General features: G+C 44.8%; 1 protein-coding gene across 3 annotated transcripts in view; it reads left to right on the forward strand.

The window, feature by feature from the left end:
* The first annotated feature begins 3,286 nt into the window (after window positions 1-3,286).
* LOC120924401 (receptor-type tyrosine-protein phosphatase S-like) overlaps window positions 3,287-26,652 on the forward strand; it is a 162,766-nt gene continuing 139,400 nt past the window's right edge. For all 3 annotated transcript variants that reach the window (XM_040335351.1, XM_040335357.1, XM_040335366.1), the window contains exon 1: window positions 3,287-3,693. In XM_040335351.1, the coding sequence (XP_040191285.1) occupies window positions 3,609-3,693 (85 nt within the window). In that variant the 5' untranslated portion in view covers window positions 3,287-3,608. The remainder of the gene's footprint in view (window positions 3,694-26,652) is intronic.

The raw sequence follows: 26,652 nt of genomic DNA on the forward strand, positions 1-26,652 counted from the left end.
AAATGTCAATTCAGACTTAATATTAGATCAATAGTCATTTCCGATATTTTACAAATCTGCAGCTTTTATTAACCACTTCCATACCGGGCACATACGCACCTTCCTGCCCAAGCCAAGTTTCAGCTTTCAGCGCTGTCGCACTTTGAGTGACAATTGCGCGGTCGTGCTACGCTGTACCCGAACAATTTATCATTTTGTTCCCACAAATAGAGCTTTCTTTTGGTGGTATTTGATCACCTCTGCGATTTTTATTTTTTGCTCAACTAAAAAAAGACCAAAAATTTGGAAAAAAAAATAAAGTTTTTATTTTTTTCTGTTATTTTTTTTGTGAATAAGTATGTTTTCTTCTTCGATTACGGGCACTGATATGGTGGCACTGATGTGCACCGGTGAGACGGCACTGATGGCCACTGATAGGCGGCGCTGGTATGTGGCACTGATGGGCACTCATAGGCGGCACTGATGGGCACACATGGGCACTCATGGGTGGCACTGATGGGTACTTATGGGTGGGCACTGAGAGGTGGCACTGAGGGGTGGCACTCATGGACACTGAGGGGTGGCACTGAGGGCATCACTTGTTTATCCCAATGCCCATGTTGCCAGTCAGTGCCCATTTGTGGGCACTGATTGGCATCTTTCTCATTTTTTTTTTTTTTACTGCCCCCTTCCCTGGTGGTCCAGTGTGGGCTTCCCTGGTGGTCCAGTGTGGGCATCCGCGGGGGGGCTGCGCTGATAAACAATCAGCGCGAACACCCCCTGTCAGGAGAGCCGCCGATCGGCTCTCCTCTACTCGGCTGAGCCGCCTGACGAGTCGCCCCGGTGTGAACCGGCTCTGAAGAGCGAGCTGGATCTTGCGAAACTAGTCTAGTCGGGTAGTACAATACCCGTGTACTCTGCCCACTATTATACTTGTGTATTAATATTTTTGATCACAAATTATGTCTAATAATGATTTTTTCATTATTAAATATCCTATTATTATTTTATTAATTATAGCGACAAGAGTAAGTATCTTTATTTTTTTACCCGTGTGAGTGTTAATTTTAAAATCTCATTGGGCTCAGCAGAAAATAACTGTCACTTTATTGAAAATAACTGTCCTTATCCAAGTGTGTTAGCTTTGTGAATTGAACCTAATATTCTTTACCTTAGGTGTGATGTAGGCTGCAAAAATATACTTACAAGCCCAGTGAATCCCACAGTGTTCTCTTCTCATCCACCGTCTTCTGTTACAGGTCCCGTGCTGTGCCACCATTGAGAGCCGGCCATGCTATGCCACCATTGGGAGCCGGCCATGCTATGCCACCACTGGGCCGGCCATGCGATGCCACGACTGGGAGCTGGCCATGCTGTGCCTCCATTGGGAGCCGGCCATGCTGTGCCCCCATTGAGAGCGGGCCGTGTTGTGCCACCAGTGGGAGCCAGCCATGCTGTGTCACCAGTGGGAGCCAGCCATGCTGTGTCACCAGTGGGAGCCAGCCATGCTGTGCCACCAATGGGAGCCGGCCATGCTGTGCCAACACTGGGAGCCGGCCATGCTGTGCTACCACTGGGAGCCAGCCATGTTCTGCCCCCTTTGGGAGCAGGCCGTGTTGTGCCACCACTGGGAGCCAGCTTTGCTGTGTCACTACTGGAAGCCGGCCTTGCTGTGTCACCACTGGGAGCCGGCCATGCTGTGCTACCACTGGGAGCCAGCCATGTTCTGCCCCCATTGGGAGCGGGCCATGCTGTGCCACCACTGGGAGCCAGCCATGTTCTACCCCCATTGGGAGCGGGGCGTGTTGTGCCACCACTGGGAGCCGGCCATGCTGTGTCACCAGTGGGAGCCGGCCATGCTGTGCCCCCATTGAGAGTGGGCCGTGTTGTGCCACCACTGGGAGCCAGCCATGCTGTGTCACCACTGGGAGCCGGCCATGCTGTGCCACCACTGGGAGCCGGCCATGCTGTGCCTCCATTGGGAGCCGGCCATGCTGTGCCACCACTGGGAGCCGGCCATGCTGTGCCACCACTGGGAGCCGGCCATGCTGTGCCACCACTGGGAGCCGGCCTTGCTGTGTCTACACTGGGAGCCAGCCATGTACACTGATCGCCAATGTAAGGAACATTCTTCCCACTGATCACCAATGTAAGGGACATGCTTCTCACTGATCACCAATGTAAGGAACATTCTTCCCACTGATCACCAATGTAAGGAACATTCTTCTCACTGATCACCAATGTAAGGAACATTCTTCCCACTGATCACCAATGTAAGGGACATGCTTCTCACTGATCACCAATGTAAGGAACATTCTTCTCACTGATCACCAATGTAAGGAACATTCTTCCCACTGATCACCAATGTAAGGGACATTCTTCTCACTGATCACCAATGTAAGGAACATTCTTCTCACTGATCACCAATGTAAGGAACATTCTTCTCACTGATCACCAATGTAAGGAACATTCTTCCCACTGATCACCAATGTAAGGGACATTCTTCTCACTGATCACCAATGTAAGGAACATTCTTCCCACTGATCACCAATGTAAGGGACATGCTTCTCACTGATCACCAATGTAAGGAACATTCTTCTCACTGATCACCAATGTAAGGAACATTCTTCCCACTGATCACCAATGTAAGGAACATTCTTCCCACTGATCACCAATGTAAGGGACATTCTTCCCACTGACCACCAATGTAAGGGACATTCTTCTCACTGATCACCAATGTAAGGGACATTCTTCTCACTGATCACCAATGTAAGGAACATTCTTCTCACTGATCACCAATGTAAGGAACATTCTTCCCACTGATCACCAATGTAAGGAACATTCTTCCCACTGATCACCAATGTAAGGGACATTCTTCCCACTGACCACCAATGTAAGGGACATTCTTCTCACTGATCACCAATGTAAGGGACATTCTTCTCACTGATCACCAATGTAAGGAACATTCTTCCCACTGATCACCAATGTAAGGAACATTCTTCCCACTGATCACCAATGTAAGGGACATTCTTCCCACTGACCACCAATGTAAGGGACATTCTTCTCACTGATCACCAATGTAAGGGACATTCTTCTCACTGATCACCAATGTAAGGAGCATTCTTCTCACTGATCACCAATGTAAGGGACATTCTTCTCACTGATCACCAATGTAAGGAACATTCTTCCCACTGATCACCAATGTAAGGAACATTCTTCCCACTGATCACCAATGTAAGGGACATTCTTCTCACTGATCACCAATGTAAGGGACATTCTTCCCACTGATCACCAATGTAAGGAACGCTGTTGTATTTGTGCGTGTGTTTATACTGTATTGGCCTGGCTTTGTCAGTTCTAAAGAAATGTTATCTTCAATAAAAGATAAATCAAAAAGGAAATGCATTTCAGACACCCTGTTCTATCTGGAGGCACCACGTCAGTCTTGGAAGCTTTAGTAAAATGAAGTTGACTTCGGAAACTTGAGCAGATCCGCGCAGAGACCACAAAAGAGGAAGAATGGTTGTTCTATAGGCACAGTAAGCTGAGTGCCGGCGAGCCGTGTCCTCTGTAGGTGTGGGGGGTAGAGAAGGGACACGACGTTTCCTGTAGCTGGGGGTCCGGCTGCCATGCTTGGACTGTGGATTTATCTGCTGATCGCCGTCTGTCAGGTCTGTGGACTGGAGGCCAATGACAGCTCTACTGCTGCAACAGGTACGATGGAATGCCGATTATTTCAGCCTTTTATACATCGAATATTACATAGAAATGGATGCAGGACCTTTAGATAACGCAATGGTGCGTTTGCATGGGGCTCACCCATAATATCATCTACTTTTTAGCCATGAAGCTTGAAGTTCAAAGATAGTTCTCATGTCAGCAGGCAGATGTGCCAGGGTGTTGGGGAATGGGGGGGGGGGTGCCAGGCTCCTGCTGCCACCTGCTTTCCCGCTGTGTGCTGGCAAACGATCCAGGGCAGGACTGTTTTCCACCCATCACTATCTACATGGAACAGCGGGCCACTGCTTTATTCTGGGAGGAGAACTTGACAGAGGATAGACTTGTTGTTCACTGCAGCAGGGCCGTCTTTAAGGCAGGGCAAAGGGGGCCCTGTCATTGTTGTGGGGCCCAAAGCAGCTGCCTCATTCTTGCCAACTATCCAAGTTTAAATTCCCTCGCCCCTTGAAGTTTCAGTCCTGTGCTGTGTCCTGATATCTCAGTGTGAAGTGCTGCTACTAATGCTGCCCAGCTCTGCCCTATTGTTGTGTACAGATGACTCAACTGCAGACCCTGGGCCAGATTCAGAAAAGAGATACGACGGCGTATCTCTGAGTGCGGTCGGTCGATCCGACAGGCGTAAGTGTCTTACATCGTCGTATCTTAGGCTGCATTTTCAGGCTGGCCGCTAGGTGGCGCTTCCGTTTGTTTACGCGAGGAATATGCAAATGACTATTTACGTCGATTCCGAAACGAACGACCGCCCGGCGCTTTTTTTTTATGTCGTTTGCGTTCGGCTTTTTCCCGGCGTAAAGTTACCCCTGCTATATGAGGGGTATGTGCGGCGTATCCTATGTTAAGTATGGCCGTCGCAACGAGTTTTGAAATTTTTACGTCGTTTGCGTAAGTCGTTCGCGAATACGGCTGGACGTAATTTACGTTCACGTTGAAAGCAATGATGTTTTGCGTCGGATTTTTGGGCATGCGCACTGGGATGTTTTCACACGCCGTTCAAAAAAAACGTAAAATACGCGGGGTCAAGCCAAATTTAAATAAAACACGCCCCCAACATCCACATTTGAATTAGGCGGGCTTACGCCGGCCCACATACGTTACGCCGCCGTAACTTAGGGCGCAAGTTCTTTCTGAATACGGAACTTGCGCCCAAAGGTACAGCGGCGGAACGTATCTGAGATACGTTACGCCGGCGGATAGATACACAATTGTATCTGAATCCGGGCCCACATGTAAATAACCGTCATTCATATGTAAATAATGGAACCATTCATATGTAAATAATGGAAGCATTCATATGTAATAGCCATCATTCATATGTAAATGATGGGAGCATTCATATGTAAATAGCCATCATTCATATGTAAATCATGGGAATATTCATATGTAAATAGCCATCATTCATATGTAAATAGCCATCATTCATATGTAAATAGCCATCATTCATATGTAAATCATGGGAATATTCATATGTAAATAGCCATCATTCATATGTAAATAATGGGAGCATTCATATGTAAATAATGGGAGCATTCATATGTAAATAATGGGAGCATTCATATGTAAATAATGGGAGCATTCATATGTAAATAATGGAAGCATTCATATGTAATAGCCATAATTCATATGTAAATAGCCATCATTCATATGTAAATAGCCATCATTCATATGTAAATAGCCATCATTCATATGTAAATAGCCATCATTCATATGTAAATAATGAGGGCATTCATATGTAAATAATGTGAGTATTCATATGTAAATAGCCATCATGCATATGTAAATAATGGGGACATTCATATGTAAATAATGGGGACATTCATATGTAAATAATGGGGACATTCATATGTAAATAGCCATCATTCATATGTAAATAATGGGGACATTCATATGTAAATAATGGGGACATTCATATGTAAATAATGGGGACATTCATATGTAAATAATGGGGACATTCATATGTAAATAGCCATCATTCATATGTAAATAATGGGGACATTCATATGTAAATAATGGGGACATTCATATGTAAATAATGGGGACATTCATATGTAAATAGCCATCATTCATATGTAAATAATGGGGACATTCATATGTAAATAATGGGGACATTCATATGTAAATAATGGGGACATTCATATGTAAATAGCCATCATTCATATGTAAATAATGGGGACATTCATATGTAAATAATGGGGACATTCATATGTAAATAATGGGGACATTCATATGTAAATAATGGGGACATTCATATGTAAATAGCCATCATTTATATGTAAATAATGGGGACATTCATATGTAAATATAGGGGACATTCATATGTAAATAATGGGGACATTCATATGTAAATAGCCATCATTCATATGTAAATAATGGGGACATTCATATGTAAATAATGGGGACATTCATATGTAAATAATGGGGACATTCATATGTAAATAATGGGGACATACATATGTAAATAATGGAAGCATTCATATGTAAATAGCCATTATTCATATGTAAATGATGGGAGCATTCATATGTAAATAGCCATCATTCATATGTAAATCATGGGAATATTCATATGTAAATAGCCATCATTCATATGTAAATAGCCATCATTCATATGTAAATCATGGGAATATTCATATGTAAATAGCCATCATTCATATGTAAATAATGGGAGCATTCATATGTAAATAATGGGAGCAGTCATATGTAAATAATAGGAGCATTCATATGTAAATAATGGGAGCATTCATATGTAAATAATGGGAGCATTCATATGTAAATAATGGGAGCATTCATATGTAATAGCCATAATTCATATGTAAATAGCCATCATTCATATGTAAATAGCCATCATTCATATGTAAATAGCCATCATTCATATGTAAATAATGAGGGCATTCATATGTAAATAATGTGAGTATTCATATGTAAATAATGGGAGCATTCATATGTAATAGCCATAATTCATATGTAAATAGCCATCATTCATATGTAAATAGCCATCATTCATATGTAAATAGCCATCATTCATATGTAAATAATGGGGACATTCATATGTAAATAATGGGGACATTCATATGTAAATAATGGGGACATTCATATGTAAATAGCCATCATTCATATGTAAATAATGGGGACATTCATATGTAAATAATGGGGACATTCATATGTAAATAGCCATCATTCATATGTAAATAATGGGAGCATTCATATGTAAATAATGAGGGCATTCATATGTAAATAATGAGGGCATTCATATGTAAATAATGGGGACATTCATATGTAAATAATGGGAGCATTCATATGTAAATAATGAGGGCATTCATATGTAAATAATGAGGGCATTCATATGTAAATAATGGGGACATTCATATGTAAATAATGGGGACATTCATATGTAAATAGCCATCATTCATATGTAAATAATGGGGACATTCATATGTAAATAATGGGGACATTCATATGTAAATAATGGGGACATTCATATGTAAATAGCCATCATTCATATGTAAATAATGGGAGCATTCATATGTAAATAATGAGGGCATTCATATGTAAATAATGAGGGCATTCATATGTAAATAATGTGAGTATTCATATGTAAATAGCCATCATTCATATGTAAATAATGGGGACATTCATATGTAAATAATGGGGACATTCATATGTAAATAGCCATCATTCATATGTAAATAATGGGGACATTCATATGTAAATAATGGGGACATTCATATGTAAATAATGGAGACATTCATATGAAAATAATGGGGACATTCATATGTAAATAGCCATCATTCATATGTAAATAATGGGAGCATTCATATGTAAATAATGGGAGCATTCATATGTAAATAATGGAAGCATTCATATGTAATAGCCATAATTCATATGTAAATAATGGGGACATTCATATGTAAATAATGGGGACATTCATATGTAAATAGCCATCATTCATATGTAAATAGCCATCATGCATATGTAAATAATGGGGACATACATATGTAAATAATGGAAGCATTCATATGTAAATAATGGGGACATACATATGTAAATAATGGAAGCATTCATATGTAAATAGCCATCATTCATATGTAAATGATGGGAGCATTCATATGTAAATAGCCATCATTCATATGTAAATAATGGGATCATTCATATGTAAATAGCCATCATTCATATGTAAATAGCCATCATTCATATGTAAATAGCCATCATTCATATGTAAATAGCCATCATTCATATGTAAATAACAGAAGCAGAGGCGGCTCTAGGCTTTGTGAGGCCTTAGGCAAAACTTAACATGGGGCCCCACTCACACCCCATGATGGGAAAAATAATTCAAGGACAAGAGCCTCTTCCCCACAGCCCTGGCCGATGGTTGTGGGGGTCTGCGGGCAGGGGGCTTATCGGAATCTGGAAGCCCCCTTTAACAAGGTGGCCCCAAGATCCTGCTCTTTAATAACTAAGGGGCGGGGGTCACCCGGTGATGTCACCGGTGAACCCGCCCCCTTGTGACGTCATTGACTGGGGGCATGCTGGGTCATTGACGCCACAAGGGGTGGCGTCACCGATATTCACTGGTTGTTAGGGACGCTGGCGGCCCCGCTCCTGAGTCAGGGCTCTTAACGCTGCCTGAGCACAGCAGCATTAAGGTCCCCTGTCCCTCAAAACTGGGGAAATGCATTGGGTAAGGTAGGTGGCCCGCGAAGCCCCTGTGAGTGTGAGGCCTTAGGCGACCGCTTAATTTGCCTAATTAAAGAGCCGCCTCTGAACAGAAGCATTCATATGTAAATATTGGTGGGATTCATATATAAATAGCTGAGGCTGGCAGCATTGATATGTAAATAAAGGCGGCATTCATATGTATATCATTCCCCTCGGCAGTGAAGAGATGATGTGCTGTAACCTCTAGCACCCAATCTGCGAGCAGTATTGATGTGCAGTAACCTCTAGCAGCCAATCAGTGAGCAGTAATGATATGCAGTAATCTCTAGCAACCAATCAACAAGAAAAAATCACATGCTGTAACCTCTAGCAACTAATCAGTGAGCCGTAATGTGTGCTGTAACCTCTAGCAACTAATCAGTGAGCTGTAATGTGTTCTGTAGCCTCTAGCAACTAATCAGTGAGCCGTAATGTGTGCTGTAGCCTCTAGCAACTAATCAGTGAGCCGTAATGTGTGCTGTAGCCTCTAGCAACTAATCAGTGAGCCGTAATGTGTGCTGTAGCCACTAGCAACTAATCAGTGAGCCGTAATGTGTGCTGTAGCCTCTAGCAACTAATCAGTGAGCCGTAATGTGTGCTGTAGCCTCTAGCAACTAATCAGTGAGCCGTAATGTGTTCTGTAGCCTCTAGCAACTAATCGGTGAGCCGTAATGTGTTCTGTAGCCTCTAGCAACTAATCAGTGAGCCGTAATGTGTGCTGTAACCTCTAGCAACTAATCAGTAAGCCGTAATGTGTGCTGTAGCCTCTAGCAACTAATCAGTGAGCCGTAATGTGTGCTATAACCTCTAGCAACTAATCAGTAAGCCGTAATGTGTGCTGTAGCCTCTAGCACCTAATCAGTGAGCCGTAATGTGTTCTGTAGCCTCTAGCAACTAATAAGTGAGCCGTTATGTGTGCTGTAGCCTCTAGCACCTAATCAGTGAGACGTAATGTGTGCTGTAACCTCTAGCAACTAATCAGTGAGCCGTAATGTGTGCTGTAACCTCTAGCAACTAATCAGTGAGCCGCAATGTGTGCTGTAACCTCTAGCAACTAATCAGTGAGCCGCAATGTGTGCTGTAACCTCATTTACGGTGGCGTAATGTATGTGGTCCGGCGTAAGCCCGCCTAATTCAAATGTGGATGATGTGGGCGTGTTTTATTTAAATTAATTGTGACCCCACGTATTTGACGTTTTTTACGCCGTTCGTGAAAGAATCCCAGTGCGCATGCTTGAAATTACGCCGCAAATCGTCAATGCTTTAGACGTGAACGTAACTTACGTGCAGCCCTATTCGCGAACGACTTACGCAAACGATGTAAAATTTTCAAAATTTGACGCGGGAACGACGTCCATACTTAACATAGGATACGCCTCATATAGCAGGGGTAACTTTACGCCGGAAAAAGCCTAACGTAAACAAAGTAAAAAAATGCGCCGGGGCGGACGTACGTTTCTGAATCGGCGTATCTACCTAATTTGCATATTCCTCGCGTAAATATACGGAAGCGCCACCTAGCGGCCAGCGTAAATATGCAGCCTAAGATACGACGGTGTAAGACACTTACGCCTGTCGGATCTTAGGGAAATCTATGCGTAACTGATTCTATGAATCAGGCGCATAGATACGACCCCGCAACTCAGAGTTACGACGGCGTATCCGGAGATCGTAACTGCTATCTGAATCCTGGCCACTGGGTGCAAGAAGACACCCGCTGGTGGACAACGGTACTGCGGCCCGTGGATCTGACAGTGCCACCAGCAGGTGAAATCCTTTATTACAGATCCTGGCTGCAAGAAGACACCCGCTGGTGGACACCGGTACTGCGGCCAGTGGATCTGACAGTGCCACCAGCAGGTGAAATCCTTTATTACAGATCCTGGCTGCAAGAAGACACCCGCTGGTGGACAATGGTACTGCGGCCCGTGGATCTGACAGTGCCACCAGCAGGTGGCACTGTCAGTCGCATAGATACAACCCCGCACACTGAGGCCTCGTACTCACGACCAAACATGTCTGCTGAAACTGGTCCGCGGACCAGTTTCAGCGGACATGTTCGTTCGTGTGTAGGCAGTAACGTACTGAATTCCAGCAAACAATCGTCGGCCAGACCGTTTTCCAACGAACAACTGTTTCCTGGTCTTGCTTTAAAACAGTCTGCTGGAATCGTGTCCGTCAGACATGTTCGGTCGTCTGTACACAAAAGCAGCGTACAAAAACCCCGCGCATGCTCAGTCCAAATGAGGAGACGGGAGCGCTCGTTCAGGTAAAACTCGCGTTTCTTTGGGATATGGCACATTCGTCATTAGAAACCTTTTATTCTAGCAAGAGAACAATGTCTTAAAAAGGCGCACTAAACCACATTTTCAAGCCTCGTTTTATTAATTCTTCTCTTGCTAGAATAACCCCGTTCTCTTGCTGATGCAATTTCAATAGAGTTGTCCCATACTGAAATGTCACATTTCTTGCTTGTGATGTAATCCTTTAATAATGTTTTCTATGCCAGACGTGTGTTTTGGTTGGTGGTCCTCCATAATTTAGAGTAGTCATTTTTGTAAAGGAATGTGCATTTATTTATTTATTTTTGTTGTTTCTAGTTATGTCACCATTTAAACTAATTTTTTTTTACATGTTTTTTTCATTTTTATTTTTTTTTTTTTTTTTTTGGTGTTTCATTAGAGAATATTAAACCATGTTGGCACACCAAATGTCCCCCCCCCCCCCAAGGAGTGTGTCCTTTGTAAATTACCCATTGTATATTTATTAAAGGTTTGCTGCCTAATAATCCCCACAGTATAACAAACAATAGACATGTTTTCAAATGAAAGCAAAAAGCCTTTTATTCAGGCAAATGTCATCACAAAAAATAAAAAGAACGGCAGCACTAGAATAGATAGCAAACTATATGCAAACTTGCATTTCCAACATGGTGAAGGATAAACTTCCAAGCCTCAGGAGCCAAACACAAAAATATGAAGCAGCAGCACACAAACAAAGGAACCCAAACTGTGGTAGTACAAACAAGATGTCCTTTATGTGGAAGGAAATGGAAGGCAGAAAATCAACGTTTCCTCCTCTTTCCAGCCTTCCCTCCAGGCAGCCTTTCAGCGGATCGAACACGGGGTCTTGCAGGTGGGGTTGATGTGGCAGCAGGAGGATGGTGTTCCGCAAGCCGGGCCGGGTCACATAGCCCAGTGTCTGGGGTCAGCAGGCCCCTCTGCATCCACCAAAGGACCTGGTTCATCAGGGCCTTTGCCAGTCTTCTCTGGTCCTCCTCCCCTTCATTTAAATCATGGGCCAATGAGGCACTGAAGGCCTCTGTGGGGTTGAGGGGGGCCCTCATGATGGCGCTTGCCTCCTGGATCATGCGGAGGCTTGCCTCCTCCACAGGCCTCAACTGCCTCCTTCGGCCTGATGGCCTCACCTGGGGGGGAGAAGACTGGCTGGTGGTGGTTCTCCTGGCCGGGTGGACCTGCTGCAGGCCACTGGGCCCAGCCTCCTCCTGGCTGCCACTGACCCCGGCCTCCTCCTGGCTGCCACTGACCCCGGCCTCCTCCTGGCTGCCACTGACCCCGGCCTCCTCCTGGCTGACAGACACCTGAGGATCTGCCACCTCCTGGCTGATCTCTTCTTCCTGTGTGGAAAAAAAAGGAATTTTTTTACAATTTCGCTAAATCAAACCACACTCATTTTCATGTTTTTCGTTTAGTATTTTCTGTTCATTATTACTTGAATACACTCTACTTCTGACCCCTGCAGTTGTCATCTCTGACACCTATTTGTCTGAACACCTTTTTTTTTGCTTTTTCCCAGCTTGGTTTTTTTTTTACAATATCTAATCATTAATCCACCAAGAATTATTTACGCCAGAAATATAGAGGAAACTACTATACCTCCTCATCGAAGGGTGGCAGATCTGCATCTCTGTCAGCCAGGCCCTCTTCCTCCGACTCTGCAGGGCTGTGGTCATCTGGGGAAGGTCCGCTGGAAGGTAGCATGGAGGAAAGGTTGGAAGAAAGACTGGACATCGTTTTCCTGCCTTCCATTTCGTCCCGCAAAAAAGCCATCTGTTTATAATACCACAGTTTGGGTTCCTTTGCTTGTCTTGCTGCTGCTCCCGATTTTTGGCTTTTATTAGCTTTGTATGCTCTCCTGTATGTGCTTCTGAGGTTGGCAAGTTTATCCTTCACCATGTTGGCAGTGCATCCTGGCACCCAAGTTTGCATATAATTTGCTAGCTCTTCTAGTGCTGCCGCTCGTACCTCTTTATTGCAATATAAAGAGTGCTTGGAATTCCACAGGATGGGCGTCTCCTGATATTTTTGGAGTAAGGCCTCTATAGATTCCTTGCTTTGTAGGAGGTCCATTGTAATTTTTCCAAAATTATATTTCTTTTTGAGTCTAGATTACAAAAACATAAACCACAGAAAAATAAATATTCCAAAGGATCAGCGTTGACCTTGATCTAATATGTGTCTTCAAAATTATTACCTATATCTAATTACAAACACAGTCTCTCTTGTTTAAACAATGATTGGCAGCTCGGCCGCATTGCTTGTACCAAACATTGATTTGCTAGATGCAGAGCCATTGTTCACATTGCAGTAAATATTTTAAATATAGAAAAATAAACAATGCTTACAAATGACAGTTTTCATCTAGGCACTCTTTCATGTGTAAATCTCATGCCCCTGACAATGGATGACATAAAAGACACTTCCTAATGACCTCTGTACAACCAACACTTGAACAATACTTTGCCTGATCTGAATACACCATTCAAAAACTTGTCAATGAGGTACAGCATTGTTCACATCTCTATTTTGTGAGGTGTCCAAAAGCATTTGTAAACCAAAATAACATTGTGGTACCCCATAGACAGAATAGCTTCAAAAGGGTGCAACCAACAGCCCAAACCCCCATCCCATGTGTCTACATTTTCAAGGCCTCTGCTGATCACATTTTTAATTTCCTTACCTTCCTGTCTCTCGCTCCTCGTTTCTCACGCTCGCCTAATTACCGCGTAAGATGCGTAATCACGGCGTAAACCTTTTAAACACTCCGCGTATTTATTAAACCCCGCCCTCGTCACCTTTGCGAGGCCCCTAATCAATGAGTTTAGGAAATATGGCGTTAACTGTGTATGTTCTGGATGCGCTCGAAGATTCTCCGCGTAACCGACGTAAACACGTTGTTTGCATTCTCTACACTCCGCGTATGTATTAAACGCTGCCCTCTTCTCCGCCCATGGTGTAAGAATTCATCTTTTCCACGCCCATAATCTCTGTGGGAAAGGAAAGATGGCGATGTCACACGAGCGGGCACGATGCTCTCATGCCACAAGTGAAGGGACAGAGGCAGGGACGTCCCGATCAAGGAAAAGAAGATATAAAGCCACTAATATGCGGTTCCAGGAAATGGTGGAGTTAGTTTACATCATGCGAAAGAAGGACTATGATGGTGAATTAGGGCCATACAAGACCCCTAACCGCCGAAAGGCACATATTATGGACAAGGTGGCGAGGAGAATGCAGAGGATGTTTGGGATCACCAGGTCCAAGGAACAGCTGAGGAAACGATGGTCAGACTTAAAATTGAGGGAGCCACATCAGATGAAGAAAATACTTAAAATTCTGCGTAAAAGTAAGTAAATATATATTGGGGTTGGGGGGGGGGATGATTGTCTGCAATAATGTGTTGCCATGTATATTTCACCATCTGCCTCCTTGGCCTGCTTGTAATTTTAAAGACATGTTGTCATTTATTTTTTAGGACATAAATAACTACATATTTAAAAATAGTGTTCTTAGTAAACAACGTAACATCACATAGTTTATCAGAAAGGCTCGGTTATTCCAGGAACAACACACCTGGACATGGCTCACTGGCCAAAAACTTTGTTTGTAAACATTGTGTAAAAGCTAGTTCTAGAAAAAAAAAGTATGAGAATGGGAAAGGCAAACAGGATTCATTCTAAAAACAGTGGTAATAAAGCAGATGTTTTCACATCTGCAATGCAGAGCACCTGTGTCTCCCCAAATCAAAAATGGGTTTTGGTAGGGTCTCCCAGAAACACAGTTTAGGGGGGACATCCATGTGTGTCACTTTGCTAAAAAGGGGCAGGATCAGAGCTTGCCATATAGAAGTAATTGCAAAATGTAGGTTTGGTGAAAGATAAAAGTAACTAAATGAAAGCATCTTCTAAGCAATGTGTGCGATTTATGCTCTCCAATATCTGTGTGCTGATGAGTCTACATTTTTTTTGGTTTATTTCAGGGGAAAGAAGTCGCCAGCATTTGGAGGAGGCAGAGAGGGCCAGACAAGGCCAAAATCTGCCATCTCAACATGTGGAGGAGGAGGAGGATGTGGAAGGAGAAGAGGATGTGGAAGGAGAAGAGGATGTGGAAGGAGAGGAGGATGTGGAAGGAGAGGAGGATGTGGAAGGAGAGGAGGAAGGAAGAAAGGAGGAAGGAAGAGAGGAGGAAGAAGTAATTTTGGACTTAGAATTTATAGCAGATGAAGGGCAAGTGGCGGAAGAACAATTTGGCGAATTGAAAGAAGGTGGATTGATGGATGAAGGAGGAGTCGAAGATGATGGGGAAGTGGTGGAAGAAGGAGGAGTGATAGAAGATGATGGGGAGGTGGTGGAAGAAGGAGGAGTGATAGAAGATGTCGAAGAGGTGGAAAGGAGAAGCCCATCAGGTCAGTGTCACCCTAGCTTGATTCAAAAAAACATATGTAGATAGGCCTCATCAAAAAATAATGTTGTAAATGCCATTTTTAATTTTTTTTTTAGGGGAGGAGGATGGTGTGCCAATATTTTCACGTGCAAGTGCTGCTATAATTATTCAGCAGGTAATGGAATGCAGCACTGAAATGCACAATATGCGTGAAAGGATGTTTCTCATGGAACAGAATGTAACAAATGTCCTTTTGGAATGCAGCACGGAAATGGACAATATGCGGCAAAGAATGATGGTCATCGAATCTAATTTTAAAAACATTATTGACATGATGGGCCGTGTCAAAGACTGAAACACCCCCCGCCCATCCCCCGCCCCCACAAACATTTTTACAGTTTGAATAATGAATACGCCAAAATTTGAAGATACACACACAGTGTGCCAACATGTGCTATCTGCCATCACAGAATATCTAATGTCTGTGCTTTGTGGGTCCAACCCCCTCCTCCATCCTCAAGTAGTTGAGAGGAAGGGTTTGCTCCCACAAAACACAGACATTGATCACCCATGATGTCAGATAGCACATGTGGCCATTTGTCTGTTGAACCAATGACATTTGGCGAGTTTGCACTGAATGTGTGTATCTTCCAATTTTGGCGTGTTCCAGTGTGAAAGCACACCATGACTGACTGCTGTTGTGAGTTTTTAGATTTTTGGAATTGGATTTTGTTACTTTTTGACCATGTTGAACATTTTGGGATACTATAAAGTTTAGACCATAAAGAATAAACAACGCCAAAAAATTTAAAATATATATATATAGAATTATAAATCTCTCTAATCACTGAATTTAGTGAAGTAGAGATTTGACTCCAAAATATCACCTAAAAATTTACTTTTAGAAAAACACACCAAAAACAAAAAAAATGGTTAAAAAATTATTGTTTTTTGTGCATAAAAAATATGCCCAAAAAAAAAAATAAGGCGGTAAACACCCCACCAAAAATAATCTATATATATATATATATATATATATATGTAAACAATAAATCTAACTATATTTGATAAAAAAAAAAGTGAACTTGTTAATAAATGTATAATCTGCATAATATTTTTGGTTGAATTACCTGAAAAAAAAAAAAAAATTATAAAAAAATTTTGTAGACTCCTAAGTACAAAAGCAGGGAGTAATGAAAAAACTATAAAATAATTTTTGGGGTCATGAACAAGCAAAAATTAAAATACTTGACCTCAAAATTTACAAATGGAGTTGCTTCTTATTTCTAGACTCAATACCCTGTTTGTAGATGAGTGAATACTGTGCAAAATGTGGTTAGTTACTAAAAGTGGAGAAATCAATTATGCATTACAATTGAAGAAGTTAGTTAGAGAACCAGGAAGACAGAAAAAGAGAAAAAGCATTAATGACAAACAACTGTATAAAGTCCAATGGTCTAATTATTTATTATTTTTTAGAATATTCCTTTCTTTGGGGGCCGAATTAGAAAGAAATATGATCTGGCATAGCAATGGCCCCCCGACCCATGAAGTACTCAACATATTTGTCGCGTACCTCACGAGCTGATTGGGGGGCCAAGCCAGCGCGACCAGTGTCCAGCCCGGGAAGGGGATCTGAGGGTAGTCTTGCCTCAGAACCGATGTCGGGTAGGTACGTCTGGGAATGCCTGCGTAAAAAGTTGTGCAAAATGCAGCAGGCAAATACAACGGTGTCCAATTTATATTCCGCCAGATGTATCGATGTCCTGAACAGGCGGAACCGGTTGGTGAGTATCCCAAAGGCATTCTCGACTACCCTCCGAGCCCTGCCCAACCGAAAATTAAACACACTCCTCTCTGAGGTGAGGGTCCTCTGGGGAAAAGGCCGCATGAGGTGAGGACCAAGCCCGAAAGCCTCGTCCGCTAGGAACACAAACGGAAGTCCTTCCACATTCTCTTCATCTGGTGGCAATGCCAGACCACCAGCTTGGAGACGATCATAGAAATCAGTCCGTGCGAACACTCCCCCATCAGACATCCGGCCGTTCTTCCCCACGTCCACATATAGAAACTCATACTGTGCCGATACCACCGCCATCAACACAATACTATGATAACCCTTGTAATTATAATAGTAGGACCCCGAGCGGGGTGGGGGCACAATGCGGACGTGTTTCCCATCTATTGCTCCACCGCAGTTTGGAAAATCCCACCGCTGGGCAAATTGGGAAGCCACAGACTGCCATTCCTGTGGTGTGGAGGGTAGCTGTGGGGACAAACAAAAATAGAGATTTAGTACTTTGTAACAAAAACATCCTACAAGCATCCTTGTGACAGTTCACATTATTAAAATTGCATTAGAAAAATGTGCATGGAGAATTTGGGAAATGAAATATATAGGGCCACTTCATTAAGAGACTCCACAGCCCTCTGATGGGGACAATAAAAGTTTGAAGGGGGGGGGGGGGGGGACACAAAAACCAAAAAGTCCTGTTTTAAAAAATGGCAAGGTGGGTTTGTCCCTAGGATAGCATGCTGGACAGGTTAATATTGGGTAAGGGACAAATATGCAGGTAGGCCAAGAATAAAACATGTAAAGCTGATATCAACATGCATAGGGAGAAAAGGGAACGTTAGTTAAACACACAGCATATCTGGGAAAATAAAAATAAAGTTAGTTGGCCACATTATTAGAGCCAGGAAACTTACCTTAATATACTCCTCATGCATAACTTTAATGATGGCAGCACACGTGTCCGGTATGATGACCCCAAGCGCCTGCGGAGAGATGCCTGTCGAGAACTTGAGGTCCTGCAGGCTCCTCCCAGTCGCCAGGTACCGCAACGTGGCAATAAGCCTCTGCTCGGCCGTGATGGCTTGGCGCATCACAGTGTCCTGCCTCGTGATATAGGGGGACAGAAGATCCAGCAGACTGTTGAATACGGGGTCCGTCATGCGGAGAAAATTCCTAAAGTCATTAGGATTATTCTCCTGGAGTTCCCTAAGCAGAGGCATATGTGAGAACTGGTCACGCTGGCGCAACCAATTCTTGGTCCAGAAACGCCTCCGCCCCCTGTTTCTGGCCAAAGTACTGGACAAATGAACATATCCAGCAGCCATCCCATAAACAGCACCAACTCGCGAAAATTGACGCTGCTGCTCCATCATGGCTTCAAACCGGCCGGCTGGTCAGTCAAGAACACACTGAAACAGAAAGCACTCGCAAATCCAGCACTACCTGCGACAAACGCGTGACAAACAGATACGAGCGCACAGGATGCAACTGCTAAAGCAGAAACAACCTGCTTGCCTATAGCCGAATGACAACTACGTTACCGCAAGCACACGCACTGAACCCGTGAATACACGCTGTCAAAGCCTGGAGACCGAGAAGCGCGAATCAGCTCTAACCAAACCTTCACTAACACGAGCAAACCCGTAACTAGCAAAAGAGGAACAGAGGGCGGCGCCATTAACTTTGGTCTTCCCCTTTATAGTGACGTCGTACGTAGTTTACGTGCACGCGTTCCGGTACGACGGGAATTTGGTCCGCTGGTGTGTACACGCCAGCGGAACAAAACACAAATCAGCCTTGTACGCCGGAAACTGTCGGGCAGACAGTTTCCAGCGCACAGATCCGGTCGTGAGTACAAGGCCTCAGAGTTACGACGGCGTATCCGGAGATACGCCGTCGTAACTGCTATCTGAATCCGGGCCACTGGCTGCAAGAAGACACCCGCTGGTGGACAACGGTACTGCGGCCCGTGGATCTGACAGTGCCACCAGCAGGTGAAATCCTTTATTACAGATCCTGGCTGCAAGAAGACACCCGCTGGTGGACACCGGTACTGCAGCCCGTGGATCTGACAGTGCCACCAGCAGGTGAAATCCTTTATTACAGATCCTGGCTGCAAGAAGACACCCGCTGGTGGACACCGGTACTGCGGCCCGTGGATCTGACAGTGCCACCAGCAGGTGAAATTCTTTATTACAGATCCTGGCTGCAAGAAGACACCCGCTGGTGGACACCGGTACTGCAGCCCATGGATCTGACAGTGCCACCAGCAGGTGAAATCCTTTATTACAGATCCTGGCTGCAAGAAGACACCCGCTGGTGGACACCGGTACTGCAGCCCGTGGATATGACAGTGCTACCAGCAGGTGAAATCCTTTATTACAGATCCTGGCTGCAAGAAAACACGCGCTGGTGGACAACGGTACTGCGGCCCGTGGATCTGACAGTGCTACCAGCAGGTGGCACTGTCAGTCGCATAGATACAACCTCGCACACTCAGAGTTACGACGGCGTATCCGGAGATACGCCGTCGTAACTGCTATCTGAATCCGGGCCACTGGCTGCAAGAAGACACCCGCTGGTGGACAACGGTACTGCGGCCCGTGGATCTGACAGTGCCACCAGCAGGTGAAATTCTTTAATACAGATCCTGGCTGCAAAAAAGACACCCACTGGTGGACAACGGTACTGCAATCCACGGGACCAACAGCGCCACCAACAGGTGAACCCTTTCCTGACAACGAGTCACGTGACAACGGGGAGGGAAAATGGCTAATTGGGACATTTTCACTTAGGGGTGTACGCACTTCTGTTGCCAGCGGTTTAGACATGAATGGCTGTGCCGTTGAGCTATTTTGAGGGGGACAGCAAATTTACACTGTTATACAAGCTGTACACTCACTACACAATGGGCCAGATCCACAAAGGAGTTAGGCTGGCGTATCTATTGATACGCCGCGTAACTTCTAGTTTGCTCCGGCGTATCTTTGCTTTGTATCCACAAAACAAGATACGCCTAAAGCTGGGCTAGATCCGACTGGCGTACGTCTTAGTACGCAGTCGGATCTAAGGTGCATATTTACGCTTGCTGCTAGGTGGCGTTTCCGTCGATTTCCGCGTCGAGTATGCAAATTAGATAGATACGGCGATCCACGAACATACGTCTGGCCGGTGCATTTTTTTACGTCGTTTCCGTAAGGCTTTTTTCGGCGTATAGTTACCCCTGCTATATGAAGCGTATCCTATGTTAAGTATGGACGTCGTTCCCGCGTCGAATTTTGAAAATTTTACGTCGTTTGCGTAAGTCGTTCGCGAATAGGGCTTTGCGTAGAATGACATTCACGTCGTAAGCATTGGCTTGTTGCGGGTTAATTTCGAGCATGCGCACTGGGATACCCCCACGGACGGCGCTTGCGCCGTTCAAAAAAAACTTCATTTACGTCGGGCCAAGTAAAATTAACATAAAACACTCCCACATCTTTAACATTTGAATTCCGCGCCCTTACGCCGGCAGATTTGCGCTACGCCGCCGTAACTTTAGAGGCAAGTGCTTTGTGAATACAGCACTTGCCTCTCAAAGTTGCGGCGGCGTAGCGTTACTACGATAGGCTACGCCTGCCGGAAATTACGATCCGCTACGTGGATCTGGCCCAACATTGTAGAAACGTGTAATTTCTTCAGTATAGTCATAGAAGAAAATATTTACAGAAATGTGAGGGGTGTACTTACTTTTGTGAGGTACTGTATATATAATGTTTTTTTGTTTTTTTTGTAGGAGATAGAGACAATGTTCTGTTGCTCCACTTACAACACACTAATCAAAAACAGGACAGGGAGAGGATGGATCAGGCTGCAGGGTAAAAGTAAAGGTGACAGGGTCACAGGAGGGACAGGCTCGGGCACAGGGCACAGGGTTCAGGTATCAGATGCAGAGACAAGGTCAGGATCTGAGATAACAAGTTCAGATCAGGGAGCAAGGAAGAGATACCAAGGCAACTAGAGAGTGTGAATTGTCGGGTATTTATACATATCTCCTGCAACCAGGCCCAGGTGACGCCTGATCACAGGAGATCATTGTGACTCAACACTCCCAGAAAACACCCGCTGGTGGACAACGGTACTGCAGCCCGTGGATCTGACAGTGCCACCAGCAGGTGAAATCCTTTTTTACAGATACTGGCCCTGATTCAGATACAATGGTGTATCTCTCGGCGGGCGTAACGTATCTCAGATACGTTACGCCGCTGTAAATTAGGGCGCAAGTTCCGTATTCAGAAAAAAACTTGCGCCCTAAGTTATGGCGGCGTAACGTATGTGCTCCGGCGTAAGCCCGCCTAATTCAAATGTGGATGATCTGGGCGTGTTTTATATATAAATTAATTGTGACCCCACGTATTTGACTTTTTTTACGAACAGCGCATGCGCTGTTCGTGAAAGAATCCCAGTGCGCATGCTCGAAATTACGCCACAAATCGTCAATGCTTTAGACATGAACGTAACTTACGTACAGCCCTATTCGCAAACGACGTAAAAATTTCTACATTTGACGTGGGAACGACGTCCATACTTAACATAGGATACGCCTCATATAGCAGGGGTAACTATACGCCGAAAAAAGCTGAACGTAAACGACGTAAAAAATGCGCCGGGGCGGACGTACGTTTCTGAATCGGCGTATCTACCTAATTTGCATATTCCTTGCGTAAATATATGGAAGCACCACCTAGCGGCCAGCGTAAATATGCAACTAAGATACGACGGTGACACGTCGGATCTTAGGGAAATCTATGCGTAACTGATTCTATGAATCAGGCGCATAGATACGACCCCGCACACTCAGAGTTACGACGACGTATCCGGAGATACGCCGTCGTAACTGCTATCTGAATCCGGGCCACTGGCTGCAAGAAGACACCCGCTGGTGGACAACGGTACTGCGGCCCGTGGATCTGACAGTGCCACCAGCAGGTGAAATTCTTTAATACAGATCCTGGCTGCAAAAAAGACACCCGCTGGTGGACAACGGTACTGCAATCCACGGGACCAACAGCGCCACCAACAGGTGAACCCTTTCCTGACAACGAGTCACGTGACAACGGGGAGGGAAAATGGCTAATTGGGACATTTTCACTTAGGGGTGTACGCACTTCTGTTGCCAGCGGTTTAGACATGAATGGCTGTGCCGTTGAGCTATTTTGAGGGGGACAGCAAATTTACACTGTTATACAAGCTGTACACTCACTACACAATGGGCCAGATCCACAAAGGAGTTAGGCTGGCGTATCTATTGATACGCCGCGTAACTTCTAGTTTGCTCCGGCGTATCTTTGCTTTGTATCCACAAAACAAGATACGCCTAAAGCTGGGCTAGATCCGACTGGCGTACGTCTTAGTACGCAGTCGGATCTAAGGTGCATATTTACGCTTGCTGCTAGGTGGCGTTTCCGTCGATTTCCGCGTCGAGTATGCAAATTAGATAGATACGGCGATCCACGAACATACGTCTGGCCGGTGCATTTTTTTACGTCGTTTCCGTAAGGCTTTTTTCGGCGTATAGTTACCCCTGCTATATGAAGTGTATCCTATGTTAAGTATGGACGTCGTTCCCGCGTCGAATTTTGAAAATTTTACGTCGTTTGCGTAAGTCGTTCGCGAATAGGGCTTTGCGTAGAATGACATTCACGTCGTAAGCATTGGCTTGTTGCGGGTTAATTTCGAGCATGCGCACTGGGATACCCCCACGGACGGCGCATGCGCCGTTCAAAAAAAACTTCATTTACGTCGGGCCAAGTAAAATTAACATAAAACACTCCCACATCTTTAACATTTGAATTCCGCGCCCTTACGCCGGCAGATTTGCGCTACGCCGCCGTAACTTTAGAGGCAAGTGCTTTGTGAATACAGCACTTGCCTCTCAAAGTTGCGGCGGCGTAGCGTTACTACGATAGGCTACGCCTGCCGGAAATTACGATCCGCTACGTGGATCTGGCCCAACATTGTAGAAACGTGTAATTTCTTCAGTATAGTCATAGAAGAAAATATTTACAGAAATGTGAGGGGTGTACTTACTTTTGTGAGGTACTGTATATATAATGTTTTTTTGTTTTTTTTGTAGGAGATAGAGACAATGTTCTGTTGCTCCACTTACAACACACTAATCAAAAACAGGACAGGGAGAGGATGGATCAGGCTGCAGGGTAAAAGTAAAGGTGACAGGGTCACAGGAGGGACAGGCTCGGGCACAGGGCACAGGGTTCAGGTATCAGATGCAGAGACAAGGTCAGGATCAGAGATAACAAGTTCAGATCAGGGAGCAAGGAAGAGATACCAAGGCAACTAGAGAGTGTGAATTGTCGGGTATTTATACATATCTCCTGCAACCAGGCCCAGGTGACGCCTGATCACAGGAGATCATTGTGACTCAACACTCCCAGAAAACACCCGCTGGTGGACAACGGTACTGCAGCCCGTGGATCTGACAGTGCCACCAGCAGGTGAAATCCTTTTTTACAGATACTGGCCCTGATTCAGATACAATGGTGTATCTCTCGGCGGGCGTAACGTATCTCAGATACGTTACGCCGCTGTAAATTAGGGCGCAAGTTCCGTATTCAGAAAAAAACTTGCGCCCTAAGTTATGGCGGCGTAACGTATGTGCTCCGGCGTAAGCCCGCCTAATTCAAATGTGGATGATCTGGGCGTGTTTTATATATAAATTAATTGTGACCCCACGTATTTGACTTTTTTTACGAACAGCGCATGCGCTGTTCGTGAAAGAATCCCAGTGCGCATGCTCGAAATTACGCCACAAATCGTCAATGCTTTAGACATGAACGTAACTTACGTACAGCCCTATTCGCAAACGACGTAAAAATTTCTACATTTGACGTGGGAACGACGTCCATACTTAACATAGGATACGCCTCATATAGCAGGGGTAACTATACGCCGAAAAAAGCTGAACGTAAACGACGTAAAAAAATGCGCCGGGGCGGACGTACGTTTCTGAATCGGCGTATCTACCTAATTTGCATATTCCTTGCGTAAATATATGGAAGCACCACCTAGCGGCCAGCGTAAATATGCAACTAAGATACGACGGTGACACGTCGGATCTTAGGGAAATCTATGCGTAACTGATTCTATGAATCAGGCGCATAGATACGACCCCGCACACTCAGAGTTACGACGACGTATCCGGAGATACGCCGTCGTAACTGCTATCTGAATCCGGGCCACTGGCTGCAAGAAGACACCCGCTGGTGGACAGCGGTACTGCGGCCCGTGGATCTGACAGTGCCACCAGCAGGTGAAATCCTTTAATACAGATCCTGGCTGCAAGAAGACACCCGCTGGTGGACAATGGTACTGCGGCCCGTGGATCTGACAGTGCCAAGAGCAGGTGAAATCCTTTAATACAGATCCTGGCTGCAAGAAGACACCCGCTGGTGGACAACGGTACTGCGGCCCGTGGATCTGACGGTGCCACCAGCAGGTGAAATCCTTTATTACAGATCCTGGCTGCAAGAAGACACCCGCTGGTGGACAATGGTACTGCGGCCCGTGGATCTGCCGGTGCCACCAGCAGGTGAAATCCTTTATTACAGATCCTGGCTGCAAAAAAGACACCCGCTGGTGGACACCGGTACTGCAATCCACGAGACCAACAGCAACACCAACGGGTGAACCCTTTCCTGACAACGAGTCACGTGACCACGGGGAGGGAAAATGGCTAATTGGGCCCAATTGGGACATTTTCACTTAGGGGTGTACGCACTTCTGTTGCCAGCGATTTAGACATGAATGGCTGTGCGTTGAGCTATTTTGAGGGGGACGGCAAATTTACACCGTTATACAAGCTGTACACTCACTACACAACATTGTAGAAAAGTGTCATTTCTTCAGTGTTGTCATGGAAGAAAATATTTACAGAAATGTGAGGGGTGTACTTACTTTTGTGAGGTACTGTATATATAATGTTATTTTTTTTTTAGGAGATAGAGACAATGTTCTGTTGCTCCACTTACAACACACTAATCAAAAGTCTATCATGTCTTATAGCTAGATTCAGAAAGCTTTACGCCGGCGTATCAGTAGATACGCCGTCGTAACTCTGAATCTGCGCCGTCCTAAATGTAAGCGTATTCTGGAAACCAGATACGCTTAAATTAGGCTAAGATACGAGCGGCGTAAGTCTCCTGCGCCGTCCTATCTTAGGGCAATATTTACGCTGGCCGCTAGCTGGCGCTTCCGTTGAGTTCGGCGTAAAATATGCAAATGCCTAGATACGCCGATTCAGAAACGTATGTGCACCCGGCGCATTTTCTTTACGTCGTTTACGTATGGCTTTTTCCGGCGTAAAGTTAGTCGAACAAATAACATTGACTAGGCCAGCTATGTATGGCCGTCGTTCCCACGTCGAAATTTGAAAATTTTACGTAGTTTGCGTAAGTCGTCCGTGAATGGGGCTGGACGTAATTTACGTCCACGTCGAAACCAATACGTCCTTGCGGCGTACTTTGCCGAAATGCACACTGGGATATGTCCACGGCCGGCGCATGCGCCGTTCGTAAAAAATATCAATCACGTCGGATCACAGTTAATCTACATAAAACACGCCCCCCACATCCTCATTTGAATTTGGCGCGCTTACGCCGGACCTATTCACGCTACGCCGCCGTAACTTAGCAGGCAAGTACTTTGTGAATACAGTACTTGCCTAGCTAACTTACGGCGGCGTAGTGTAAATACGATACGCTACGCCGCCGCAAAGATGCGGCGGTCTATTTGAATCTAGCTATATAGCTATTGAACCCGGGACAGTTGGGTCACAATGGAATTTACGTTTTGTAGACCACGGCTTCCTCTCATTACTAAGAGATTGAAAGTCACAGATTTCCCCAATTGTCTGGAACGCGTCCAGATAGGATCATTCCACCGGTGACTCGAGGAACTTCCTTACTGGTTCATGTTGCTGGACAGCATGGCTTCTTTCCCACAGGGGTGCCCAAACTTTTGAAGAGCAAGGGCCACTCAAAGCGGAGTTCCACCCGTTTTTTTTTTTTTTAAGTTTATTAAAAGTCATCAGCTACAAAAAGCATAGCTGCTGACTTATAACCACTTCAGCCCCCCCGGACCATTTGGCTGCCCAAGGACCGGGCCACTTTTTTTGTGATTCGGCACTGAGTCGCTTTAACTGACAATTGCGCGGTCGTGCGGCGTGGCTCCCAAACAAAATTGGCGTCCTTTTTTTCCCACAAATAGAGCTTTCTTTTGGTGATATTTGATCACCTCTGCGGTTTTTATTTTTTGCGCTATAAACAAAAATAGAGCGACAATTTTGAAAAAAATGCAATACTTTTTTACTTTTTGCTATAATAAATATCCCCCAAAAACATATATAAAAAAACGTGTTTTTTCCTCAGTTTAGGCCGATACGTGTTCTTCTACATATTATTGGTAAAAATAAATCGCAATAAGCGTTTATTGATTGGTTTGGGCAAAATGTATAGGGCTAGATTCAGGTACGAGATACGAAGGCGTATCTCCAGATACGCCGTCGTATCTCTGAGTTGCGGGGTCGTATCTATGCGACTGATTCAGAGATTTCCCTAAGATCCGACTGGCGTAAGTGTCTTACACTGTCGTATCTTAGGCTGCATATTTACGCTGGCCACTAGGTGGCGCTTCTGTATATTTATCCGAGGAATATGCAAATTAGGTAGTTACACCGATTCAGAAACGTACGTCCGCCCGGCGCAATTT

This window comes from Rana temporaria, chromosome 1, assembly GCF_905171775.1.
Source record: "Rana temporaria chromosome 1, aRanTem1.1, whole genome shotgun sequence".
Taxonomy (NCBI): Eukaryota; Metazoa; Chordata; class Amphibia; order Anura; family Ranidae; genus Rana; species Rana temporaria.